The 19,837-nt window shown below is 40.3% G+C and overlaps 6 protein-coding genes across 10 annotated transcripts; 4 read left to right on the top strand and 2 right to left on the bottom strand.

Moving 5' to 3' along the window:
- The first annotated feature begins 29 nt into the window (after positions 1-29).
- Positions 30-1,034, top strand: LOC145737733 (glutathione S-transferase 1-like). The gene is made up of 4 exons (XM_081992563.1): positions 30-212; positions 253-453; positions 506-673; positions 729-1,034. The coding sequence occupies exons 1-4, from the start codon at positions 72-74 to the stop codon at positions 882-884; spliced, it is 666 nt and encodes a 221-aa protein (XP_081848689.1). The 5' UTR covers positions 30-71; the 3' UTR covers positions 885-1,034.
- LOC145737725 (synaptic vesicle 2-related protein-like) lies at positions 886-7,844 on the bottom strand. Of its 3 annotated transcripts, XM_081992551.1 has the most exons (13): positions 7,706-7,844; positions 7,589-7,651; positions 3,280-3,393; positions 3,037-3,223; positions 2,828-2,987; positions 2,677-2,773; positions 2,495-2,619; positions 2,379-2,442; positions 2,203-2,328; positions 1,939-2,153; positions 1,699-1,886; positions 1,533-1,644; positions 886-1,475 (listed from the first exon to the last, which is right to left on the bottom strand). In XM_081992551.1, exons 2-13 carry the CDS (start codon positions 7,598-7,600, stop codon positions 1,151-1,153), a joined length of 1,725 nt encoding a protein of 574 aa, XP_081848677.1. In that variant the 5' UTR covers positions 7,601-7,651; positions 7,706-7,844; the 3' UTR covers positions 886-1,150. The 3 variants fall into 3 exon arrangements, with proteins under 3 accessions (XP_081848677.1, XP_081848678.1, XP_081848676.1); XM_081992552.1 differs by lacking the exon at positions 3,280-3,393; XM_081992550.1 differs by lacking the exons at positions 7,589-7,651; positions 7,706-7,844 and having other exon boundaries at positions 3,280-3,875.
- Positions 3,918-5,637, top strand: LOC145737729 (N-acetylneuraminate lyase-like). The gene is made up of 7 exons (XM_081992560.1): positions 3,918-4,039; positions 4,153-4,211; positions 4,265-4,335; positions 4,659-4,973; positions 5,037-5,182; positions 5,240-5,411; positions 5,464-5,637. Exons 1-7 carry the CDS (start codon positions 4,037-4,039, stop codon positions 5,604-5,606), a joined length of 909 nt encoding a protein of 302 aa, XP_081848686.1. The 5' UTR covers positions 3,918-4,036; the 3' UTR covers positions 5,607-5,637.
- LOC145737721 (GATOR2 complex protein WDR59-like) lies at positions 7,658-17,106 on the bottom strand. 3 transcript variants are annotated; one of them, XM_081992544.1, is made up of 13 exons: positions 16,918-17,106; positions 12,137-12,309; positions 11,949-12,084; positions 11,624-11,891; positions 11,357-11,570; positions 10,794-11,086; positions 10,098-10,743; positions 9,913-10,048; positions 9,540-9,688; positions 9,361-9,481; positions 9,230-9,259; positions 8,099-8,326; positions 7,658-8,012 (listed from the first exon to the last, which is right to left on the bottom strand). In XM_081992544.1, the coding sequence occupies exons 2-13, from the start codon at positions 12,241-12,243 to the stop codon at positions 7,707-7,709; spliced, it is 2,634 nt and encodes an 877-aa protein (XP_081848670.1). In that variant the 5' UTR covers positions 12,244-12,309; positions 16,918-17,106; the 3' UTR covers positions 7,658-7,706. The 3 variants fall into 3 exon arrangements, with proteins under 3 accessions (XP_081848670.1, XP_081848671.1, XP_081848672.1); XM_081992545.1 differs by having other exon boundaries at positions 7,658-7,997; positions 16,918-17,103; XM_081992546.1 differs by lacking the exon at positions 9,230-9,259.
- LOC145737730 (N-acetylneuraminate lyase-like) lies at positions 12,612-13,986 on the top strand. The gene is made up of 7 exons (XM_081992561.1): positions 12,612-12,688; positions 12,741-12,799; positions 12,854-12,924; positions 12,978-13,292; positions 13,354-13,499; positions 13,551-13,722; positions 13,774-13,986. The coding sequence occupies exons 1-7, from the start codon at positions 12,686-12,688 to the stop codon at positions 13,914-13,916; spliced, it is 909 nt and encodes a 302-aa protein (XP_081848687.1). The 5' UTR covers positions 12,612-12,685; the 3' UTR covers positions 13,917-13,986.
- Positions 15,051-19,779, top strand: LOC145737896 (uncharacterized). Its single transcript, XM_081992736.1, has 7 exons — positions 15,051-16,020; positions 17,410-17,631; positions 17,993-18,104; positions 18,506-18,665; positions 19,019-19,272; positions 19,333-19,525; positions 19,581-19,779. Exons 1-7 carry the CDS (start codon positions 15,051-15,053, stop codon positions 19,626-19,628), a joined length of 1,959 nt encoding a protein of 652 aa, XP_081848862.1. The 3' UTR covers positions 19,629-19,779.
- The last annotated feature ends 58 nt before the right edge of the window (positions 19,780-19,837 follow it).

Genomic DNA, 19,837 nt, shown 5'->3' with positions numbered 1-19,837 from the left:
TTGGCAACGCTGTAAGGCTGACAGAAGAATTTGGTTTGGTCTTAACCTAACTTTTTGTTTTGATAATAATAATGGGGATCACTTTATACCATTTTCCTCCAAGTGGGCCTTCCAGGGCAGCCTTTTTAGTTGCAAAAGCGTTGGGTCTTGACGTGGACGTGCAAGAGTTTGATTTGTTCAAAAAAGAACAGCTCAACGAGGATTTTATCAAGGTTGGTATACCAAAATGTCCGGATGTACTAAGTTGAGTAGATAAACCCCCAACATACAGTTCCCACCATAACTGATGGGGACTTTACATTGTGGGACAGTCACGCTATAGCCACTTACCTGGCCACCGTTTACGGGAAAGACCCCCATTTTTATCCTGTCGATCCTAAACAAAGGGCTGTGGTGGATCAAAGATTGAATTTTGATTGCGGTACTTTATACCCGAGGATTAGGGCTATATGTGTAAGTAGGAGAGTGTTTAACTGTTGTAACGTCTATACAGACAAAGTTGCAGTTTCCAATTTTGTTTCTTGGCGAGGATGAAATTTTAGACGAACTAAAACAACCACTAGAGGAAGCTTTGGGTTTCCTTGACGTCTTTCTGGAGGGTCACAATTACACAGCTGGAGACAAGTTAACAGTGGCTGATTGTTGTCTGGCAGCTTCAGTGTCCTCCATTGTGGTTAGTTTTGTTTTTTGAAACTGGTTAACAGTATAAATTCTAGGTTAATTTTCAGGCGGTAGGTTGGGATATCACCCCCTACGCTAATGTGAGTAATTGGTTGGCTAGATGTGCCCTAACCATACCAGGATACAAAGAGGCCAATCAGGTGGGGGCTGATCAGTTTGGGAAAGCTGTGAGAGGCAAATTAGCCCCAGGGCAACTACCTTAACTAAACATTCCAAATTTTTTATTTTTTTTTAATAAATAAATAAATTCCAGCACCAATTTATCACATATTGTAGTAATAATGCTTTGGTATTAATTTGTTCTTAGTAACTATGTGTAAATGAAGTCTTCTGAATAAATAAATCTACTTGGAGGGAATAAGTACTGGTAGGCAACACTTTTTATGTAACTATGGTTGCCTACCTTTATTGCTCTGGCCACTTGCATATAGCAAAAACCAAAACCATACAAGATGACGTCACAATGTGATTAGTTTTTGGCTTGCCGCTGTTCTACTGTATTTTCCGGTAATTCTTTGCCAGACGTTTCGAAGGGCAACGCCATACAAGCAATGGCGGCCAGCAGTGCTGCCGTAGCGTACGTCGACGTTGCCAAAGTTATTGACGTTTTTAACATAACCTGAGCAACATAAGGAGTAACCATGGCGCCCAGTCTGGCCATGGCACTGCAAGATCCAACCCCGACCGACCTCAATGACGTGGGATACACTTCGGGAGTGTAAACGTAGGCGGCCTGGAACACGCCCGCTATAATGCCACGGGCCAGAAACAGCATCAAAGTCAAAATCGCTCTTCTGAAAATGTTTTTTATCACTTATTGTTGCATCACAACCTAACCACTACAGACATACTTTCCAGGACAAATTACTAGGAAACAGCAACATATCGCGTAGGCAACAAACTGAACAGCCATGGTTTTTTTCCTTCCGAATCTCTCAATTATAAAAATAGTAATAAAGATTCCTGCAAACAAATACTACTAAAAACACATCTGCGCTGTGAAAGTGTGAAATTAACCTGGAAATTCAGCTAGAGTGGTCCATAACAAATCAATATAGTCAGTGGTCTGCAATTGTTTGCAATCAGCTGCGCACGTGTCTAAACTTTGACCGGGCCTACCACCTTCACCGCACGCTATTGCGGACGTTTCAAACAATTCGGTGGTCATCAGGACTAAACCGTAATAACAAAAGGCGCACGCTGACCTAAAACGTCACCAGTTTACAATGGCAAAATGGTGGTTTCAACGCAACTCACCATATAAACCACAAAAGTAATGAAGTCAATCTCAAAGAGGGTACCAGAAGATCTTTAAAACGTCCCCGATGCGGGGAGGACAGTGTGGCGTCATCCACAACGAGCCGCCCTAAAAGCATCGGTTTTCCGTTATCTTTCGCGACTTTTTCTAGCGTTTCCAAGGCTTTTTCGGTTTGTCCGCTGGCCACGTGATATCTGGCAGACTCGGGCAGCCACTAAACCAGAAAAAAATCACCCACACACCAACAGTAAAACGCCACTTACAGGACAAATTACAGCAAACGCTAATAACGGTACGGTGGACAATGCTAACAGCCACTGCCAGCCTAACATTGGCATAACAATTAGGGCTAAAGCAACCTCAAAACATGCACCCAAAGCCCAAAAACACTGCAAAAACAATTTTCACAACAAATTTCTACCCTAAAACACTCACTCACATCAAGCAAGACAACACATTTTGCGCGCTGTTTTGTGGGTAAAAATTCGGCATACAAAGTTACCCTACAATTAAAACTTGACAACACTGCAATACACCAAAACATGCACCACTTACGATTGAGGTGTACAGCCTATGGCAAATCCTACTAAACCTCTCAATAGCAGCATCCACATGAAACTAGGAGCAATAGAACTGAGCAGTCCATAGTAAAACAGCAGTACTGCACATAAACTTAAGGCCTGCATTACCGGGAAACATTGTGAACATTTCGACGATTTTTAATTGAAGAAACTTACATGTTTCCTCCCATATCTATCACTCAAGTTGCCCCAAAAAGTGGAGGATAACATCATCCCCAAAAATACTATTGTGGTGGTAAGGGCCTGTTGATACCTATTTCCACTCGTGGATAATTAAGAGAATATGCAAACTGGACCATTAACCCACCTGGTTATATGCCAACTACAATGTAAAGCAGGTGATAGAATGGATAAAATTGTCATTTCCATGCTGTCCGCCATCCAACACAAACCAGTCCACAAAGACAGTTTCACTTGAAACCATCCGAACCCTAAAGCGTTCACGGCTTGAGTAACCGTAAACGTATCTGGAAACCATTGGTAGTAGCGAATGTTCAATGTGGTTCACTCATTTACCATCCGGTACCACTGAAACTGACGCCATTTCAATTTCCTGGGGTACCGTCGTGTCAGGATCGACCGGTTCATCTCTAGATTGGGGGGCGACGTTCCCATCGATGTCTTGATATTTTGAACGTTTCAGTACCATTTCACAGGAAAAAACATAAATAAATAATTTGTTTACGTGGATAACAATCATAACCTTAAAGAATAGCAACAAAATAGCTGTCAAAAGTTCAGTCACGTGTTGGTAATTACTATCATAACATTTTGAATCACGTGATGAGGTGCAGCGGTAAGGCCATCTATACCGGAATATGTCAGATAGTAAAAAAAACCGTTTAGCCGTTTATGGTAAATATCAGAGGTTTTCTGCAATTTAAAAAATTGTTTCCAGAAAAAATAGTCTTCTCCAGTACCTACTAAATAAACAAGGTTCATTCACCATGTCAACAAATTTTTGTTTTTCAAGAAAGTGAGTCAATCCAGAAACTCTTGTTCAGCATTATAGGCAACCGTACTTACATAAACCGCGCTGAACGGTTGCCTATATTCTTTACATCGCTAAAGTCACCTTGTTAAGTGCCAAAGTTATTATTATAAAAAAAAATTTCCTGAAAATGTGTTGTTATCAATCCAGGATGTTAAATATTTTGTTTGTAATTTAGAAAGCTTTAATTCCATTCGCATAAAGCGAAAAAAGCCATTATATTATTAAATAATCAAATTTTAATTAACCGTAAAATAATGTCACATTAAATGTTCAAATAAATAATTTCGCAATTTCAGGCCTTTGACTTTTGCTGCTTTTAATGGACAAAGAATAAACAAATTCGATAACGTATTGTGTAAATGAATATGAAATGTTATTTTTAAAACGTATATTTTGTCAGTACTTAATAGACATTAATCTACTGCGTTATCGGCGCAAAGAAGTGTTATATAAATAGTTTCGAGTACCAAAAGGTTTTTAGTCAAAATTGATATTTCAACCATTCAGGCTAAAATATTAAAAATGGTAAGTTTTAGACTTGACATTTAATCGGAAAAATCATTGAAAAACACACTAATTGTACAAACAAAATAACACTTGACTGCGTAACTGTTTGGTTGATAAGCGTTATTTTTCAGGCCACTTACACCTTCAGAGGGCTTATGGCCCCAGTTTTTACCGCGTTCAATCAAGACTTGTAAGTGTGTTTAGTTGCTTTCACTCATATACTGAAATAGTGTCAATTTTTAGGACTGTAAACACCAAGGTTATCCCTGAATATGCCAGATTCTTGGCGGACAATGGTATTCCAGCAGTATTAGGTAAATTTTTCCACTTGAAAAAAATCTTGACATGGTGAATGCGCTTATTGTGTACTTTGGATACATAAAAGTCTGAAGAAGAAAATGTCTGTATGGCAAACATTTAAAACATTCATCTTGCTATTGCATTGTTACGTCACGCTATTTAACTTTGGTTTTTTCTATGTGCATGAAGAACAAATGGAGGGTTGCCTACCCTTTATACCGCTAATCTGTTTTTTCTTTAATTATCTTGAATAAACAGTGATATAATAGCATTCACTGTCGAAATGACCGATATGAGAGACAATTACATGAATTAAGTAAACTTTTTTGGATGTTAGTGCATGGATCGACCGGAGAAGGTCCAGCCTTATCAGTAAAGGAAAGAAAAGCGATATCGGAGGCATGGGTGGCGGCTGCGAAACCGACCAACTTGCACGTGATGATCCAAGTGGGCGGCTGTCCATTCCCTGACGTAAAAGAATTGGCAGAGCATGCGGAACAAATCGGAGCCGACTCTATTCTCACACTTCCCGAGCTCTATTTCAAAGCAACGCAGCCGGAACAGTTGATTGAGTATCTACGGGAAATCTCCAGTGTTGCTCCCAATACTCCTTTGTTTTACTATCACATTCCTATGTGGAGTAATGTGACCAGTAAGACTCATAAACTAGCAACAAGTTTCTAGGAATGTATAAACAGGGGGTTTTTGATTATAGTTAACATGGAACAGTTCCTCAACCTGTCAGTAGGTAAAATACCCACGTTCCATGGAATCAAATACACTTCTAACGACCTAACCGAAGCCTATTTCGCTCTCAAAGCAGCTGGAGGAAGATACGTGGTCTTTCTGGGTGCAGACACGGTAAAAACCATTTTTTTGAATACCAAAAACCTTGAATAACACACCAAAACTTTAAAGTTGGTACAACCGGCTGCCGCTTTGGGATTCGATTCGGTCATTGCCACCTGCCTCAATTTCCTTCCCGGCCATTTTGTTGAAATCGTTCGAGCTGTACGGGAAAATCGAGTGGAGGACGCCAGAGCGATTCAGGCAAAACTGACAGCCGCCACCAAAGTGATTACGAAAAACGGTGAATAAGCTATAATAACCAAAAAACTGAAATGAGTGAAATTTTGTTCCAGGAACCTGGATTCCCACAATGAAAGTCGCAATGAATCACATCAGTCCAGTGAACGTTGGATTGGCCAGGGCTCCTTTGAGCAATTTGAACGAGGAACATGCCAGACAAGTGATATCGGACGTGGCTGAATTTGTAGCTTTATAAGTGTCGTAGAAATATATAATTTCCCAATTGGGTTCATCAATTTATCATTCCCCCAAATTAAATTGTAAATTAGACAATTAAGTAGAAAAATATGAGGAAAAGTACTAAAGTGGTCCATACACTAGAAATTATTGATTGAAGTGTCTTTAGTGCTGTTTCTGAGACATTCACTAGGTTAACGTTTTTGACTAGAACTGTCAAACTAGTGAAGGGAGAATTGTGAAACCACATAACTGTACAGAATGCTGCATTTTCGATGGATAAAAAAAATTTAAGTTACAAACAGTTTGTAATTTTGTAATTTTACTTTTAAAAATTTTGAAGCTCTCTAGCGGCAACATCGTACCTCTAACCCATCAACTTTTATACGTCAATAGAAAGCTTATTTCATTGGCTATCCATTGGCATTAAAAAGTTTATACAAAGTGTTGCAAATAAGCTGGTTATAGACGATTGAACGGAAGAATGCACCAAAAAAGTCAAATTTGACGCCCTCTAGCGGTCAAACCGTCTAACCTATCAATCCAAATTGGACTACTGCTAGAAAGCTTATTTCATTGGCTATCCATTGACGTATAAAACACTACTAAAAATGGTGCAAATAAGCTAATTATTGACGATTGAACAAAAGGATGCACAAAAAAATCATAAAAAAATAGTCAACTTTGACGCTCCCTGTTAACCCAAGTTGGGAAATTTTTTGAAAGCTCACTCCATTGACGTATAAAACTCTAGCAAAAATAGTGCAATTAAGCGGGTTTTTGAATATTAAACACCAAAAAAAATTGGTCAAAGTTGACGCCCTCTAGTGGCCAAACGGTACCACTAACCAACCGACTTTTCTACGTCAATGGAAAGCTCATTTCATTGGCTGTCCATCGACATATAAAAGTATATACAAAGTGTTACAAATACGCGTGTTATTTACGATTTACGGGACAGGGTGCCCCAGAAACACTTTTAGACTGGTTAGGGCTAATTTGACCCTAGAAAATTAGGAAAACACGGTTACATGAGCTACTAGGTCTACTACGATGTAATGCATATAAATTTCTTGAAAAACCGATTTTGGAAATGACTGAATTTTCGTAAGGGTCAAATTTGCCTGAAACACCACCACTATGCCAATGGGTTTTGCGTTATGTTGGTCACTTTGTGCAAGCGAAAATCGACCATAATGATTTTATTTCGACAGTTTTGATACAACTCTAAATTTGACACTCACTGTGCTCGGTTTGTACCAAATATCAGGGCCGTACCTGGCCGTTTTAAAAAAGTCTCTCAAAGAAATTAGAGTGGTTACAGTCAAGGAAAACGTTTAGTTAGCTTTGGAGCCCTCTGGCGGCCAATCAACACAAACGGCCATATTTTTGGAAAGCCCATTATATTTTCTATCCATTGACATATAAAAGTCTATACAAAGTGTTGTAAATAAACAAGTTGTTTGACAATACAGATGTTTTGACTGAATTTGACATCTACTACTTTAACCTTCAATAACTCGATTATTTTGACAGTTACAGGGTGGTTTGATGTAAAATCAAAATCAAAAATTTTTCAAATATGTGATCTAATACAAATTTACTTTAATTTTGAACAGAGAATCGGACAAAAGGAGTGTTTAATTTGAAAAATGCCCATTCCGTCCGTTTTTTTCCTTTTTTGATAACTTTAATAGCAAATGTAATACAGCGGAGTTTCCAAAATGACCAATTTTAAAAAACCCCTCGTTTCTTTGAAACAAAAGAAGTTTGCGCCGCCCACTCTTCTCGCCAGTCATCTCAGGAAAAACAGATCGGAACACGTATGCTACTTATCTATTACTGTTTTCTCTGTACCCCCCGTAAAACAATCGAAAATGCAGCACGCCACAGACCAATAGGCAACTTTCAGCAAGTTAAGCAATTTTCGATTAAACTTTTTTGACCGTTATTGAGATATTGAGCAATTTTGTTTGTAACAAATAAAAAAATGTTACTTACATGTTTTAACATTTTTTTGGCTCCTTTTTCAGTGAGTTAGGACTGGATCGCAATTTATAAGACCTAAAGTACAAAAATAAATTTTAATAAAAATAATCACAACTGAACAGATTCAACCTTAGTAGCCGAAAGTGTAGGCGGTCTCGACGAAACAATGACAGCCGCATAGCGGACAATTGTGTCTTTCTTTGAACCACATGTCCAAATGGTCGGTGTGTCCGCCATGGCCGCAAATGACGCAACAGCTGACTGATGCCCTGGCGGCCAAACCGCACACTATACAGTGCAACGGTAATTTTCGGCACACGCCGCACACCGAATGTTTGGTTGGCGTTTGACAGCTTTGACAGTCCGGAATGAATTCGGCTCCTTTGAACGGTTCCGGTTGGATGGCGGCAAACTTCATTACCTGCACGGTTTCAGTCTAGTCGGTGATTGGTCAAAAAAATCACCATTTTGCTTTTTTTTTTTGACCAATCACAATTACGTTAAAAACTCCAGCAAACTAACCTCGGCCCGATGATACAGTAATCCCCATCGATTCAACGTTTCGGCGTACGCCAGTTTGTAGTACTCGTAGAGGGCCACGTAAGGGATTTTCGGTGGTACCGACGGTACTATCATTTCCTCGGCTCTTAAATTGTCCAACGAGGTGGACCGGGCACTTTTCAGCATTGGTAGTACCCAACCGTCCGCCATCATATCGGCTGGTATAGTGTGATAGGGCGAACCACCCATCTGGAACACGGAAACTTTAATCATTTCCGCGTTCGGGACAGTTTCAATATCACGTGACGTGTGACACCTGTCACACTCTCTCGGCTTGCTCGACAAACATGGAAACATATTTTGACACATGACCTGATCACAAAGCTACTCTTTTCATTAAACGATTATTGACATGCACAAAATAATTCTTAATTAACTGTTTATAGTGTGGCAAGCTTGAAAGTTGCATTCTTAAAGTTCGAACTACTACATTTTGAAGGTCACCTGACTGTTCCTGACAGGTGTCACCTGACCTTTACAGTATTGCAAGCTCAAAAATTGCAATATCACAGCCACGTGACGTGTCTCTTACAATTTCAACTGATATCAACAACAAATATGAATCATGCAGATATTTGCATACACTTTATTCCTAGATAATCCATCAGTATACAGGGTGTCCCAAATATGAGCAACAAACGAAACTTATAATTTTTTTATTCGATTTTTGATGGATGGGGCTATCACGTGACGTTTAGCGGGCACGGCCAAGTTGCCCCGTTTGTCCGCTAAAGGGCGTCAAAGTTGACTCTCATTTTTTGGTCAATATCTCTAGAACGTTTCAGGTTAGAGTTTGACTCTTGAAAAATTAAAAACTAGAATTGTCAAGAAATTTCAAGTGAAATTTTTTTGAATTTTAAATTTTCATCCAGTGACATTTTAATGGTATTTGCCATTATTACTAGAATTAGTAATAGATAATTTTGGTCCTTATTTACATTTATGTAAAATGGTTGACTGTAAACGCGGCAACATTGTAGAACCACCTACTTTTCTATCTACAAATATACCAAAAAGTTCAAAACTACTAGCAAAGCAACTAAATTACCAAAAAAAAAAAGAAGCGATTTATATACACGCGAAGTTAGTTACCTTAAACCACCGCTTGCTCGGACCAAGGTGCTATAAACAAATAAAACATTTAGTGCACAGTGTTGCCACATTAAGAAAAAAAAATGGCGCCGACCAGAAGAAGCGTGTTAACCGTGTATACATTTACTTACCATCGGGGAAAAAATCGATTTTAACGACGCCTTCCTCAGCGAATCCGCCTGGAGCTTGCCAAAAATGCAGCACAACATGGCCGCCATCTGTAGATCGGACTGAGAAGCGTAATGTTCGATTCTACACAGATTAGAACAATTAATGACGTTGCCCATTGATATGCGACAGTTTGACTTACAGTGACGTCATTAGTTTGTCTCCGCAGGGATGGTTCGACCATTTATTGCCATTGTCTTCGGATTGACGTTTGGTCAAGTTCAGTTCGACGATTGTCCAGGCTTGCACCAGGTCACGTCTACCCACTACGGCAGCGGCAGCCGCATTATGCTGAAGGAAGAACAATTTTCAATGGTTATTCAGGAATGTAAAATTTCCGGAAAATTAAATTTTCCGACTCGAAAATTACAGCTTTTACATCTTTGTGGTTATTGTCAATTAGGTAGTTTGACTAGGAACAAGAAAAGTTTGACACTAATAAATGCACCGTTATTGGTAAAAGCATCCATAGTGACGTCATTCAGTATGCTATAAAAGTCAGTAATCACAATTACCTTGCAAACCGTGGCAACATCACCGTCGAGAATGTACTCATCGGCTAGTTGACGGTTAATCAAGAATAGATTAGTGGCATCGTACACGTGTACCATTGCTTTGGACGTTTTAGCTGACACGTGTTTGGATCTGGATCTGAATTGACAAGTAAAGTTTGTGACGTAATTGGACAGTTCGCAGTTACCTTTGTTTTTGTCTTTGAAAGTAGTAGGCCGAGACTGTCATTTGCTCGGCGGGTCGTTTGGCTAAAATGCCCTCCAATGCGGACAGAGCACGAGGCGTCCCCGAGTCGTTCTTGCCACCCAATCGTCTCGTCAAAATTGGCCGCCCGAAACAAACTAGCACGTTAACTGAACAGAATTTTGCGCCCGACGTGCGTGGAAAGGGAATGTACGAATCGTTGAAACCGCTCGAACCAGCCGGTTCAACGTAGACGCGTTCGCTGTCCACGTCCACGGACATTTGTTCTAACGTCAGCACCATCTGACGTAGACACGGTTCCAGACAGGTCCGATTTTTGGACACCCGTTGCACGGCCAAATGATTGAGCACTTGAAGCAGTTGGGCGGTCATTTCCTCGCTAATGTTGGTGCCTTGGAGTATTTGAAAATTGGGTGGCACTCCGTGCGGATATGAGTTTGGACAAGACACCAGCATGCTCAGTACAAAATTATTGACTTTACCAATCACCGTCACAGTTCGATTGATGGCGTCCATGTTTTTTACCTCTAAATTGGGTATGTGGATGTTAAGAAGGGAGAATTCCTGTTGGAGCAGTTGCCCCTTGGAGGTTTGCAGCGATGAAACTGTGCTCGTCACTTCGTCAGCAACTGCCAAAATATTTTCACAAAAAATACGTAATTTTTACGAAACAAGTTACCATCATCATAGAAACTGACATCGTCCGGTTCGTAGCCGCACAGTTTCTTCAAAATCGGCTCGATTTTCCACACCAGCAACGTTTGGTCTTTGGACCACGTGACCAACTGCAAATTCGAATCGTCCGGCCGGGACGGTCGCCATTGAAACTCCAACACCACGTCCCTGTGACCTACGAAGGTGTGCATCGGTGCCGCCCTGTTTGAAATGTTCCACAGCAACAAACAGTTGTCACCACCTCGGCGCAGCTGTGGCACCACCACAGTCACCATACCATTACCGAAAGGGGTGAACCTAGCAATACGCTATTAATAGTTACAAAGCATCCATAGTGACGTCACTAAGTATGCCAAAAGTGAAATGAAACAACAAATAATGTACCCTCTGTGGTTAAAGTGAGCAACTGTCATCAAGTAAGGCATCCATGGTGACGTAATTCCGTATGTCCAAACCATAAAATGTCAGGTGTTCTACAGACATTGTGACAAGATTCTCGGCAAATTTAGACGTTTCTACCTTACACCAATGGAGAGCAATAAATTTTGTATAAAAAAACGAACAAACCTGGCTCTCCATACTGGTGAACCGGTGCTCAAAAAAAAGTCGGCTTTACGCGGACTGGACGTGTCAAAAAACTTGACAGTGTGATCTTGACTGGCAGAGGCAATTTGATTTTCTATGTGGGGACTCCAGTCCAAACCGTAAATTTTCGCTAAATGCGCTGAAATATACTGTAAAGGCGCAGCACTACGTCGATGATCCCATATTTTAATATCGCCTAAAAAACAACTTTTTACAAATTAATTTGCACTGAAACATCTTTAACCAAACCATCGTGTGCCGTGGCAAATAAATACTGAGACAATCGGTTCCATCTGACTTGTGATGACTCGGCAACGTTTTCCAATGAAACGGTAGGTTTTTTAGGGTCGCGTATATCCCAAATATTAACAAAAGTGTCCACTGAGGACGTGGCTAAAATATTCGGATCGAATCGATGCCAGTTCAGGCCTGAAATTGCTCTAGTGTGCGCCCGAATCGAATGGAACACGGACAACGTTTCCTCCCTCCACCTTAGAATCTCCAGTCTCTCGTTAGTCTATTTCACACACACAAGTGTAAACACAACCATTGTAATTACATACATACAACTTACGGAAAGGGCGCAAAGCTCTTTGTTATGACTGGTGGGGTTCCATTCGGCTGCGCCCACTTCATATTTACTAGTCCGGGAAAACTTGAACACATTTTCGTACTCCTCGTCCAAATTTCGTAGGGCAATACAACGCCGTCTGTAATGTATGTTGGATTAAACCTTGTTTAGTGAATTTTTTGACAACTTACCCAGCTAAGAGGACGTAAGTGCCTGTAGAGTCCAGGGACATTGCATTGGCCTGCAGATCTTTACACTCCAGGGCCACATGATAATCGTTGTTGATGATACGACTCATGTTAATTTAATGATGCTTTGCATTGTTTACAGTTAATTTATCAGGAGTCTGTCCTTCTCAGGAACACTAAAAATGATAATTGTAAACAATTAACCTAACCTCAAACCGACTCAAGGACTGAATGTCCTTGGCTTGAAAACTGACAGACGCCAGCCAACGCCTGGAGGACAAACAAACTCAGCAACAATGTCTGTGACTTTGAGGACACAATTTTTCTTTAAATGTTACTGCAATATTTAGTTTTCATGCAATATAAATAAACAATTTAAACCTGCACCACGCTTAAAAGTAATACAATGTAGTAAATCTTGTTATATGGATGAACAAAATAAAACTTACTTACAACAAATATATAAAGAAGGCTTAAAAGTAATACAATGTAGTAAATATATAAATGGCCAAGAGGTTCAACAGGTTGTGTAGTTAATTTAACAACATTGTGATGGTAACACTATTTGATTTTTGTTAATAATTATTGTAAATTGGTTTTATTTCAGACAACCTACACATTTAGAGGCCTGATGGCCCCAGTTTTTACTGCCTACAACGACGACATGTAATTTGTTTGCTTTTATACAGAGTGTTTCCTTTTAAATTTAGTTTGTTTTAGGAGCGTTAATACTAGTGTTATACCAGACTACGCTAAGTTTTTAGCCCAGAATGGTGTTCCTAGCGTTTTAGGTACTCTATGTAGGACTCAGATTGGGAGGTATTGAAAATTTTCTTTTACACAGTGCACGGATCGACTGGAGAGTTTCAAGCTCTCTCAATGGAGGAAAGAAAGCTGATAGCGGAAGCGTGGATGGTTGCGGGAAAACGGGAAAAACTGCACGTCATGATTCAAGTGGGCGGTTGTCCTTTTCAGGACGCTAAAGAGTTGGCGGCGCACGCCCAACAAATTGGGGCTGATTCGATTTTAAGCCTGCCTGAACTGTACTTCAAACCCACTAAACCGGAACAGCTGGTTGATTACATGCAGGAAATTGCTAAGGCCGCTCCTAACACTCCTTTGTTCTACTATCACGTGCCAATGTGGAGTAATGTCACTAGTAAGACTCTGTCATTCACACTCTCTGTCCCAGGAGAAGTGGCTAAAAGGTTATGTTGCAGTTAACATGGAAGAGTTCCTCAACCTTTCCGCGGGTAAAATACCGACTTTGCAAGGAATCAAATGCACTTCCAATGACTTAACTGAAGCTTATTACGCTCTTAAAGCTGGTGGTGGACGTTATGTGGTTTTCTTAGGTGCAGACACAGTAAGCGCCCTTCCAATCCACTCTAACAATAGTAACTCATTAGTTTCTTAGTTGGTGCAACCAGCTGCCGCCTTGGGAATTAACTCCAACATTGCCACGTGTCTGAATTTCATTCCGCAACACTTTTGTGAAATTGTGAAGGCGCTCAAAGAGAACAGAGTGGAAGATTCCAGAGCAGTTCAGGAAAAACTCACGGCTGCCTGTAGGGCTATAACGAAAAATGGTAATTCAGGAAGGTGTTGAAGGACGTATTAGTAAAGGGGGTGTGGTTTAGGGGCATGGATTCCCACCATGAAGGTTGCCATGAACCATTTTGGACCGGTTAAGGTTGGATTGGCCAGACCCTCTTTGACCAATTTGAACCTGGAGCAAACCAGAGAATTGCTAGAAGATTTATCTCAATTTATTGCTTTATAAAATGTCAACTGTCACTGTTATAAGTTTGCGGTGAAAGTCAGTACAAAAAATAAATTGTAACTATTTAAAAGTGTTGGATTGGAGCCGCACTTTTCACATTATACAGAACAATAGTGGTTCGCATTCATTGTTACGGAAACAATTAACTTGAGCGTCTTTTTTGGGATTTGGGGGCAAAAAAACACCTTTACGGTGTTTAGTCGTTTCTATTTTAAAAGAATTAACCAATTTTCCATGTGATTTAATTTGGCAGGAGGATGAAAGTTTCACTTTAGCAAGATGCGCGTTGGAAAGCATTGCGTAACGTGACAGAGCGTAATTTTTTTAGTAAATTACGATAATTATTAGCACCCCGAATGTTACGCAAAAGTGAGCCCGAATCATTATACAGGCGTGAAAATTTCAAAATTTAAATTATTGACCGTATTACAGCTATCACGTGACTGGTTTAATTAAGGCAGTATTGACGTCACGTGGGGTTGTGTGATAATGGATTTTTCACTGAAAAAGTGGTGTCCCTGTCAAACACGCCACCAATGCTTGCTAGACATAACCACACAAACCAAGTATCTTAAGTATTTTACAATTAATTAGCTGTAAGAGTGCACGTAAATCAATATTATAGACACTCATCTGCCTGCCCTTTAATAATGAATATAATCACTTGAATGTTAGTTTGTACAGTTATGCAACGTTGCCAAACTGACTGAAATTTACTATCAAACTGTTGTCAAATCAACAACAATCCATGTTGACATTTTCTAATACATTGAACTTTCTTTATACCGTTACACGAAAAGGAAATAATCGATTACGTAAAGCATCATCATAAGAACCAAAACACATCTCCGGTACCTTTTCCTCTCCAGTTGGCCGAGCGTGCAAAAGAAGCAGCAAGAGTGAAAGTGGTCGTACCCTTGACTGCCACGGTACCCCGAGAAAGTCCCAAACTCTCTTCGCGTAGCAAAACGGCGCGGGTACCACCAGTCGGCTGTGGCGAACCGAACGTGCCGTCCAAACGAGCCACATCGGTTCTGCTTTTGTCCCTGTTTCGCGCAAAAAACAGAAAAAGACAAAATCGGTTGTGAATCGAACGCGTCCAGGGGGTTGGACACTAAATGGGAGTGGTCCATCATGAACAAAATCCACTCGTCCGTGCTGGCATTAATTTTAAGTATATTCCTGATACAGGCCGCTGATCCGCCCTACGGGAAAACTGGCGTGAGTCACGTGACGTTCACCCCCAGCACCACCCAACAGTTGCACAACCTGTACCAAACTTTGCAAAACATCCAGAAACGCAACGACACTGAAAAACTCTACAACGGTCTTGATCATTTCCTCAGCAAGAGTAATAAGAGTGAGGATGAGCAGATTTTGGAGCACAACTTTGTACGACCCTTACTAACCCAGTACCAGGAAGTCATTCATCAGGAACCCTCCTACCCGGAACTACCAGAAGACGATCGGATCTCAAAAGAGGATTACGTGGAAAACTTTAAAGTTTTAAGTGAAGAAGATCTCAACTTGTTGCTACGCGACAAAGATAAATACCAAGACAATCATCCGCAAGAAAACAAAACCAGTGAGGAACTGTCTCCACCTGCAACAAACGGTCAAACCTACGGAACTATCCGAAATTCCTTAAGACGAGATGACCATGGAGTAACACCGAATGATCCCCAGGAGCATATCGGGGAAATCCTTCCACCTGATTTTAAATTTGACAACCCCGTAGAGGCACCGTTGCCACACAACCCATTGCAAACCAGAAAGTCCTACGCTTATAACCCTAGAAGTGTAGTCACTTTCCCTGTAGAGCCTTCAGGGGAAGGTTTTAGTAGGGGCTACAGATACCCTAAACGATTAAGGGCACCGTACGACTATTTAAGGGCGGAACAAGCAAGGGAGACGTATTTTGAGCCCTCAGCGAGATTTCAAACGGTTTGGGGCACGTCGAGACGGCCTCGAGTGATTTTTCCGAGCGATTTGGTGCAGTTTCGCGAACCGGTCAATTCGGGTACCGCACCCGCTGACGATTCCGATTGGTTGGCTCCTGATAACGCTTTACAGGATTTAGAGGGCGCTGATAATCGTGATAGGGGTGAGTTTCTTCTGTGATTGGTCAAAAGACTAGCACTTCCTGAGTATGTTATGACACAGCCAAAACCCACAAAATTAGGCAACACTGTAAATAAAGGAAAGTGTCCAGAGAAACATCATCAGCTAAATCTGTTTTATTATAACTTTCACTACTTAAACGCAAAAAAAAAATGCTCGTAAATTTGGTAATTTGAAGAACCCGGAACCGTGTTTTTTTTGGGGGGGAACCACCCACGCCATCGCAAAAATAACTGGTTCAATATAATTTATTAATTTCTTGTCCGGTACTTTCTCTTCTATTTTGCTGTATGCAGCGTTTTACGCAAAAATACTGTTTAATTAACTTTTTTTCAGTGCACATACTGAAGCAATGTCATATTCAATGCATATACGTTATTAAAAACAATTAGATGGGAAGTGGCACAAGGTTTCGATTCCACCAGGACAGTATATTGTTTCAAATTGTATTAATTAACTGAAAGGGGGGAGTAAACAAGGCAATTATATCGATTTATCTAACAATTTTTCCTTCCTTCAAACGTAACCTAATAAAATTATTGTGGGCTAGCCAGTGTTTGAAGCTCTGTATGGTATGTTATTAGGTCTGTTCGCAGACAGAATCTCTAACTAGTAATCAGAGAAATACATACATCCATTGAATGGTACTTTAAATTTACTGTTTCTGAGTTGGAAACCAGTCAGGGATTGCCTCTGCAAACAGACATATAGTGGCTAGTGATTGCACTGACATATTTAAGAACTAAGTTTTACTGTGATTCTATCGTTAATTCAACTATTTATTACTACACTGCCACAAGCAAAATAAGTGTTGCGCTAAAAAATGGGGCCCAAAACCGGCTTAATGGTCAAACATATTTAACAGTAGGGTTTACTTTACCTGATGTATGTTGATGCACGAAAAACAAGCCAACACTAACACAACAACAACTTGGGATTTTTGTGCACTGGACACAATAATTTAAAGTGTAACTACATTGATTTAAAACAGTCCCAACAGGAAAAACAAACTGATGCCCCCTAACCACATAACCTTAAAAATACGCGTCTACTGTCAACAGTGTCAACTGCCTTTTGCCTTCTGTCATTCTGCCAGAGTTGCCATGTTGTGCATCAAGCTGTTTTATTTCAAACAGAAATCTTATACATTTTTTGGCTTTTGGTAGTTAGTATTGTATACATATATAGGTTGTATACTACTTACGTCGTATACTACGGGTCGTAGTAGCAATAAACTGAAATTTGTAAGTTTTGTAATAATATATAATATTAAAATTGAAAGTCAATCTGGCAACGTCACAATATGGTTTTTTATTACTGCCATTAGCAGAAATTAATCAAAAAACAAACTTAATTTTGCCTGATAAAATAGCGGGGAATACGATTTGCGTGCAAGGGGCCACCTGCGAATTCTTCCTAACTTGTTGGATAAGCGGCGGCCTGATCGACAATCAATGCGACGGCTTGTTGAAAGTTTGCTGTTATCGAGGGGTGGCAAAACAGGGCACTTTGGGGCAGAGCCCCGCCATCGGAACGATCGAGGCCCCATCCGAACTGCCTAGGGCTAGGGACGTGGCACTTTTCGATAATGTTCGTAAGTCTTTTTGTTTTTTTTTTTCTTTGAATGGCATGATGATGTTTTGTGGACACTCTGTATATAGTAGCTCCAGTTGTTTCGCACTTGGTTGTAAAGTTTCTGACGTTGCCAGATTTACTGTTAAAGAACATTGCACTTACCCTTATTACAGTGTTGCCATATAACTTTAAGTACACTATACAGAGGGTGAACCAAATAGAGACCGTTGCACTATAGCTGTACATACACACGTAATTATTCGAAAGTGATCAGTGATGCGTTTAGTGCAGAAAATTTTACAATAACAACCTTGACTTTCAATTTTTTTTTTATTTCTATTTTACCGGTGCAATTTGTCAGAAACAATCGTGTATTTCAGGTTGCGGAATATCCACGTCCAAACAACAGGCCCAAAGACGTATAGTTGGTGGTGAGGAAGCTGGTTTCGGCACGTTTCCTTGGCAAGCCTACATTCGAATCGGATCATCCAGGTATGTAAAATTATATCAAATTTTTTAGTAGTTTGGCAATTTTAAATTGTTCAATATCCTCTCGTTGTTGCCAAATCTGCTTTATTGTTATTTTTAAATTAGGTTCAATCAAATTGTTTTACCATCAGATTGCGTCATAGATGCCATTGTTGGTAGTATGTGATTGGTCAAAAAAAGCAAGCTAGTAACTGTCAAAATTACAAAATTTTTAAACAAAACAGAAATTGCAAGATTCGATGACCTCTTACGGTGAAAGTGACGGTCAATTGGCCCCCGCGGCCTTATTTTACCATTCTCGTTGTGTAACGTAATAATGTGCGCATCGACGGTGTATAGGAATGTGGTCGATTTACCGTTTGAATTTTATAACGATTTACACAACTCCAGTAACTGATTTTTAGATGCGGAGGATCGCTGATTAGTAGAAGACACGTGGTTACAGCCGGCCATTGCGTTGCCAGGACAACCCCACGTCAAGTGCACGTCACCTTGGGTGATTACGTCATCAATTCAGCGGTCGAACCACTGCCAGCCTATACTTTTGGCGTTTCCAGTATTCAGGTAATGGTAACCGTTTAGTTGACAGAGACCCTGACCTTTCACCGGCCAATCAGAGAGATTGTTTTCTTTTTTTCGGTTAATTTGCCAATCAAAATCGAAAGTGATGCTCGAGGTGGCGTCACCGCAACCAGGAGGAATCACGGTCGCTTTCTTTCACATGTAACCACTTTCTCCTCGGTATTATAATATGATTATCGAAGAAATCAGTATGCCGGAGGAGGTGAAGTAATACCCGGTGTAATATTGGAAAAGTGTTTATGTTAAGTCTACACGCGTATTGTGATTGGTCAAAAAAAAAAAAAACAGTGTTGTCATTTACATAAATAGATTGTTGCAACATTATATATTGACAGGTCCATCCATTTTTCAAATTCACCCCGCAAGCGGACCGTTTTGACGTGGCCGTTTTAAGACTGGACAGAGCAGCTCATAATTTACCCCACGTGACCCCAATTTGTCTACCTGTCAAAGGGGAGAACTTTCTGGGTGACGTGGGACACGCAGCCGGCTGGGGGGCGCTAAGCCCCGGCTCTCGTTTACGACCGCAAACGCTTCAAACTGTCAAAGTACCGGTAATTGACAATCGACAGTGCGAACGATGGCACAGGTAAAAACCTAACCTAACCCGCTTCGCGCGTTTATCAATCAGTCGCGAAAATGTTTCCAGATCGAAGGGTATTCAAGTGACCATCTACGACGAGATGTTGTGCGCCGGCTACAAAAATGGCGGACGTGACAGCTGTCAAGGCGATTCGGGCGGTCCTTTAATGCTTCAAAAGGCGGGCAGATGGTTCCTGATTGGAATAGTGTCGGCAGGGTACTCATGCGCCCAACCTGGACAACCCGGGATTTATCATCGGGTAACATCACCCTGTAACTGTCAAATTGTACGTTTATTAATGTATTTTTTTTCAGGTTGCTCACACTGTAGATTGGATTACTAGAGCTGTGGCATCTCAATGAACTTGTACAATTATTTAATTTGTTGTAAATATTACTTTTTATACTAGTCTTGTTACGAACAAACTGTATTTTAGATTATTATTTATTTTTGTTATTAGTTTAGTTTATTTTAGTAAATTTTGTGATTGTTGTAATATAATATGGTTTAGTCCCTCTCGAGTATTCAGTTAGCGTATCAAAGGTTATACAACTTAACCTGTTTGACAGAC

Source organism: Ips typographus, linkage group LG14 (genome assembly GCF_016097725.1).
Source record: "Ips typographus isolate SLU linkage group LG14, UJ_Ityp_2.0, whole genome shotgun sequence".
In the NCBI taxonomy this organism is placed as follows: domain Eukaryota; kingdom Metazoa; phylum Arthropoda; class Insecta; order Coleoptera; family Curculionidae; genus Ips; species Ips typographus.
The sequence above is the reverse complement of the archived record's forward strand: the minus strand, read 5'-3'. Positions and strand labels throughout refer to the sequence as shown.

Bases quoted from the DNA above. Each gene is read 5' to 3' on its own strand.
- LOC145737733 (XM_081992563.1), top strand. From the start codon at position 72: ATGGGGATCACTTTATACCATTTTCCTCCAAGTGGGCCTTCCAGGGCA. The intron at 213-252 runs GTTGGTATACCA...TAAGTTGAGTAG, and splicing joins TCAACGAGGATTTTATCAAG to ATAAACCCCCAACATACAGT. The intron at 674-728 runs GTTAGTTTTGTT...GTTAATTTTCAG, and splicing joins CTTCAGTGTCCTCCATTGTG to GCGGTAGGTTGGGATATCAC.
- LOC145737725 (XM_081992550.1), bottom strand. From the start codon at position 3,462: ATGAACCTTGTTTATTTAGTAGGTACTGGAGAAGACTATTTTTTCTGG. The intron at 3,224-3,279 runs GTAATTACCAAC...CTATTCTTTAAG, and splicing joins TGATTCAAAATGTTATGATA to GTTATGATTGTTATCCACGT. The intron at 2,154-2,202 runs GTAAGTGGCGTT...TTTCTGGTTTAG, and splicing joins CGTTTGCTGTAATTTGTCCT to TGGCTGCCCGAGTCTGCCAG.
- LOC145737729 (XM_081992560.1), top strand. The intron at 4,212-4,264 runs GTAAGTGTGTTT...GTCAATTTTTAG, and splicing joins ACCGCGTTCAATCAAGACTT to GACTGTAAACACCAAGGTTA. The intron at 5,412-5,463 runs GTGAATAAGCTA...ATTTTGTTCCAG, and splicing joins CAAAGTGATTACGAAAAACG to GAACCTGGATTCCCACAATG.
- LOC145737721 (XM_081992544.1), bottom strand. From the start codon at position 12,243: ATGAGTCGTATCATCAACAACGATTATCATGTGGCCCTGGAGTGTAAA. The intron at 12,085-12,136 runs GTAAGTTGTCAA...CATACATTACAG, and splicing joins ACTTACGTCCTCTTAGCTGG to ACGGCGTTGTATTGCCCTAC. The intron at 9,260-9,360 runs GTAAGTAAATGT...ATTTGTTTATAG, and splicing joins AATCGATTTTTTCCCCGATG to CACCTTGGTCCGAGCAAGCG.
- LOC145737730 (XM_081992561.1), top strand. The intron at 13,293-13,353 runs GTAAGACTCTGT...GTTATGTTGCAG, and splicing joins AATGTGGAGTAATGTCACTA to TTAACATGGAAGAGTTCCTC. The intron at 13,723-13,773 runs GTAATTCAGGAA...GGTGTGGTTTAG, and splicing joins TAGGGCTATAACGAAAAATG to GGGCATGGATTCCCACCATG.
- LOC145737896 (XM_081992736.1), top strand. From the start codon at position 15,051: ATGAACAAAATCCACTCGTCCGTGCTGGCATTAATTTTAAGTATATTC. The intron at 17,632-17,992 runs GTAAGTCTTTTT...CGTGTATTTCAG, and splicing joins GGCACTTTTCGATAATGTTC to GTTGCGGAATATCCACGTCC. The intron at 19,273-19,332 runs GTAAAAACCTAA...AAATGTTTCCAG, and splicing joins CAGTGCGAACGATGGCACAG to ATCGAAGGGTATTCAAGTGA.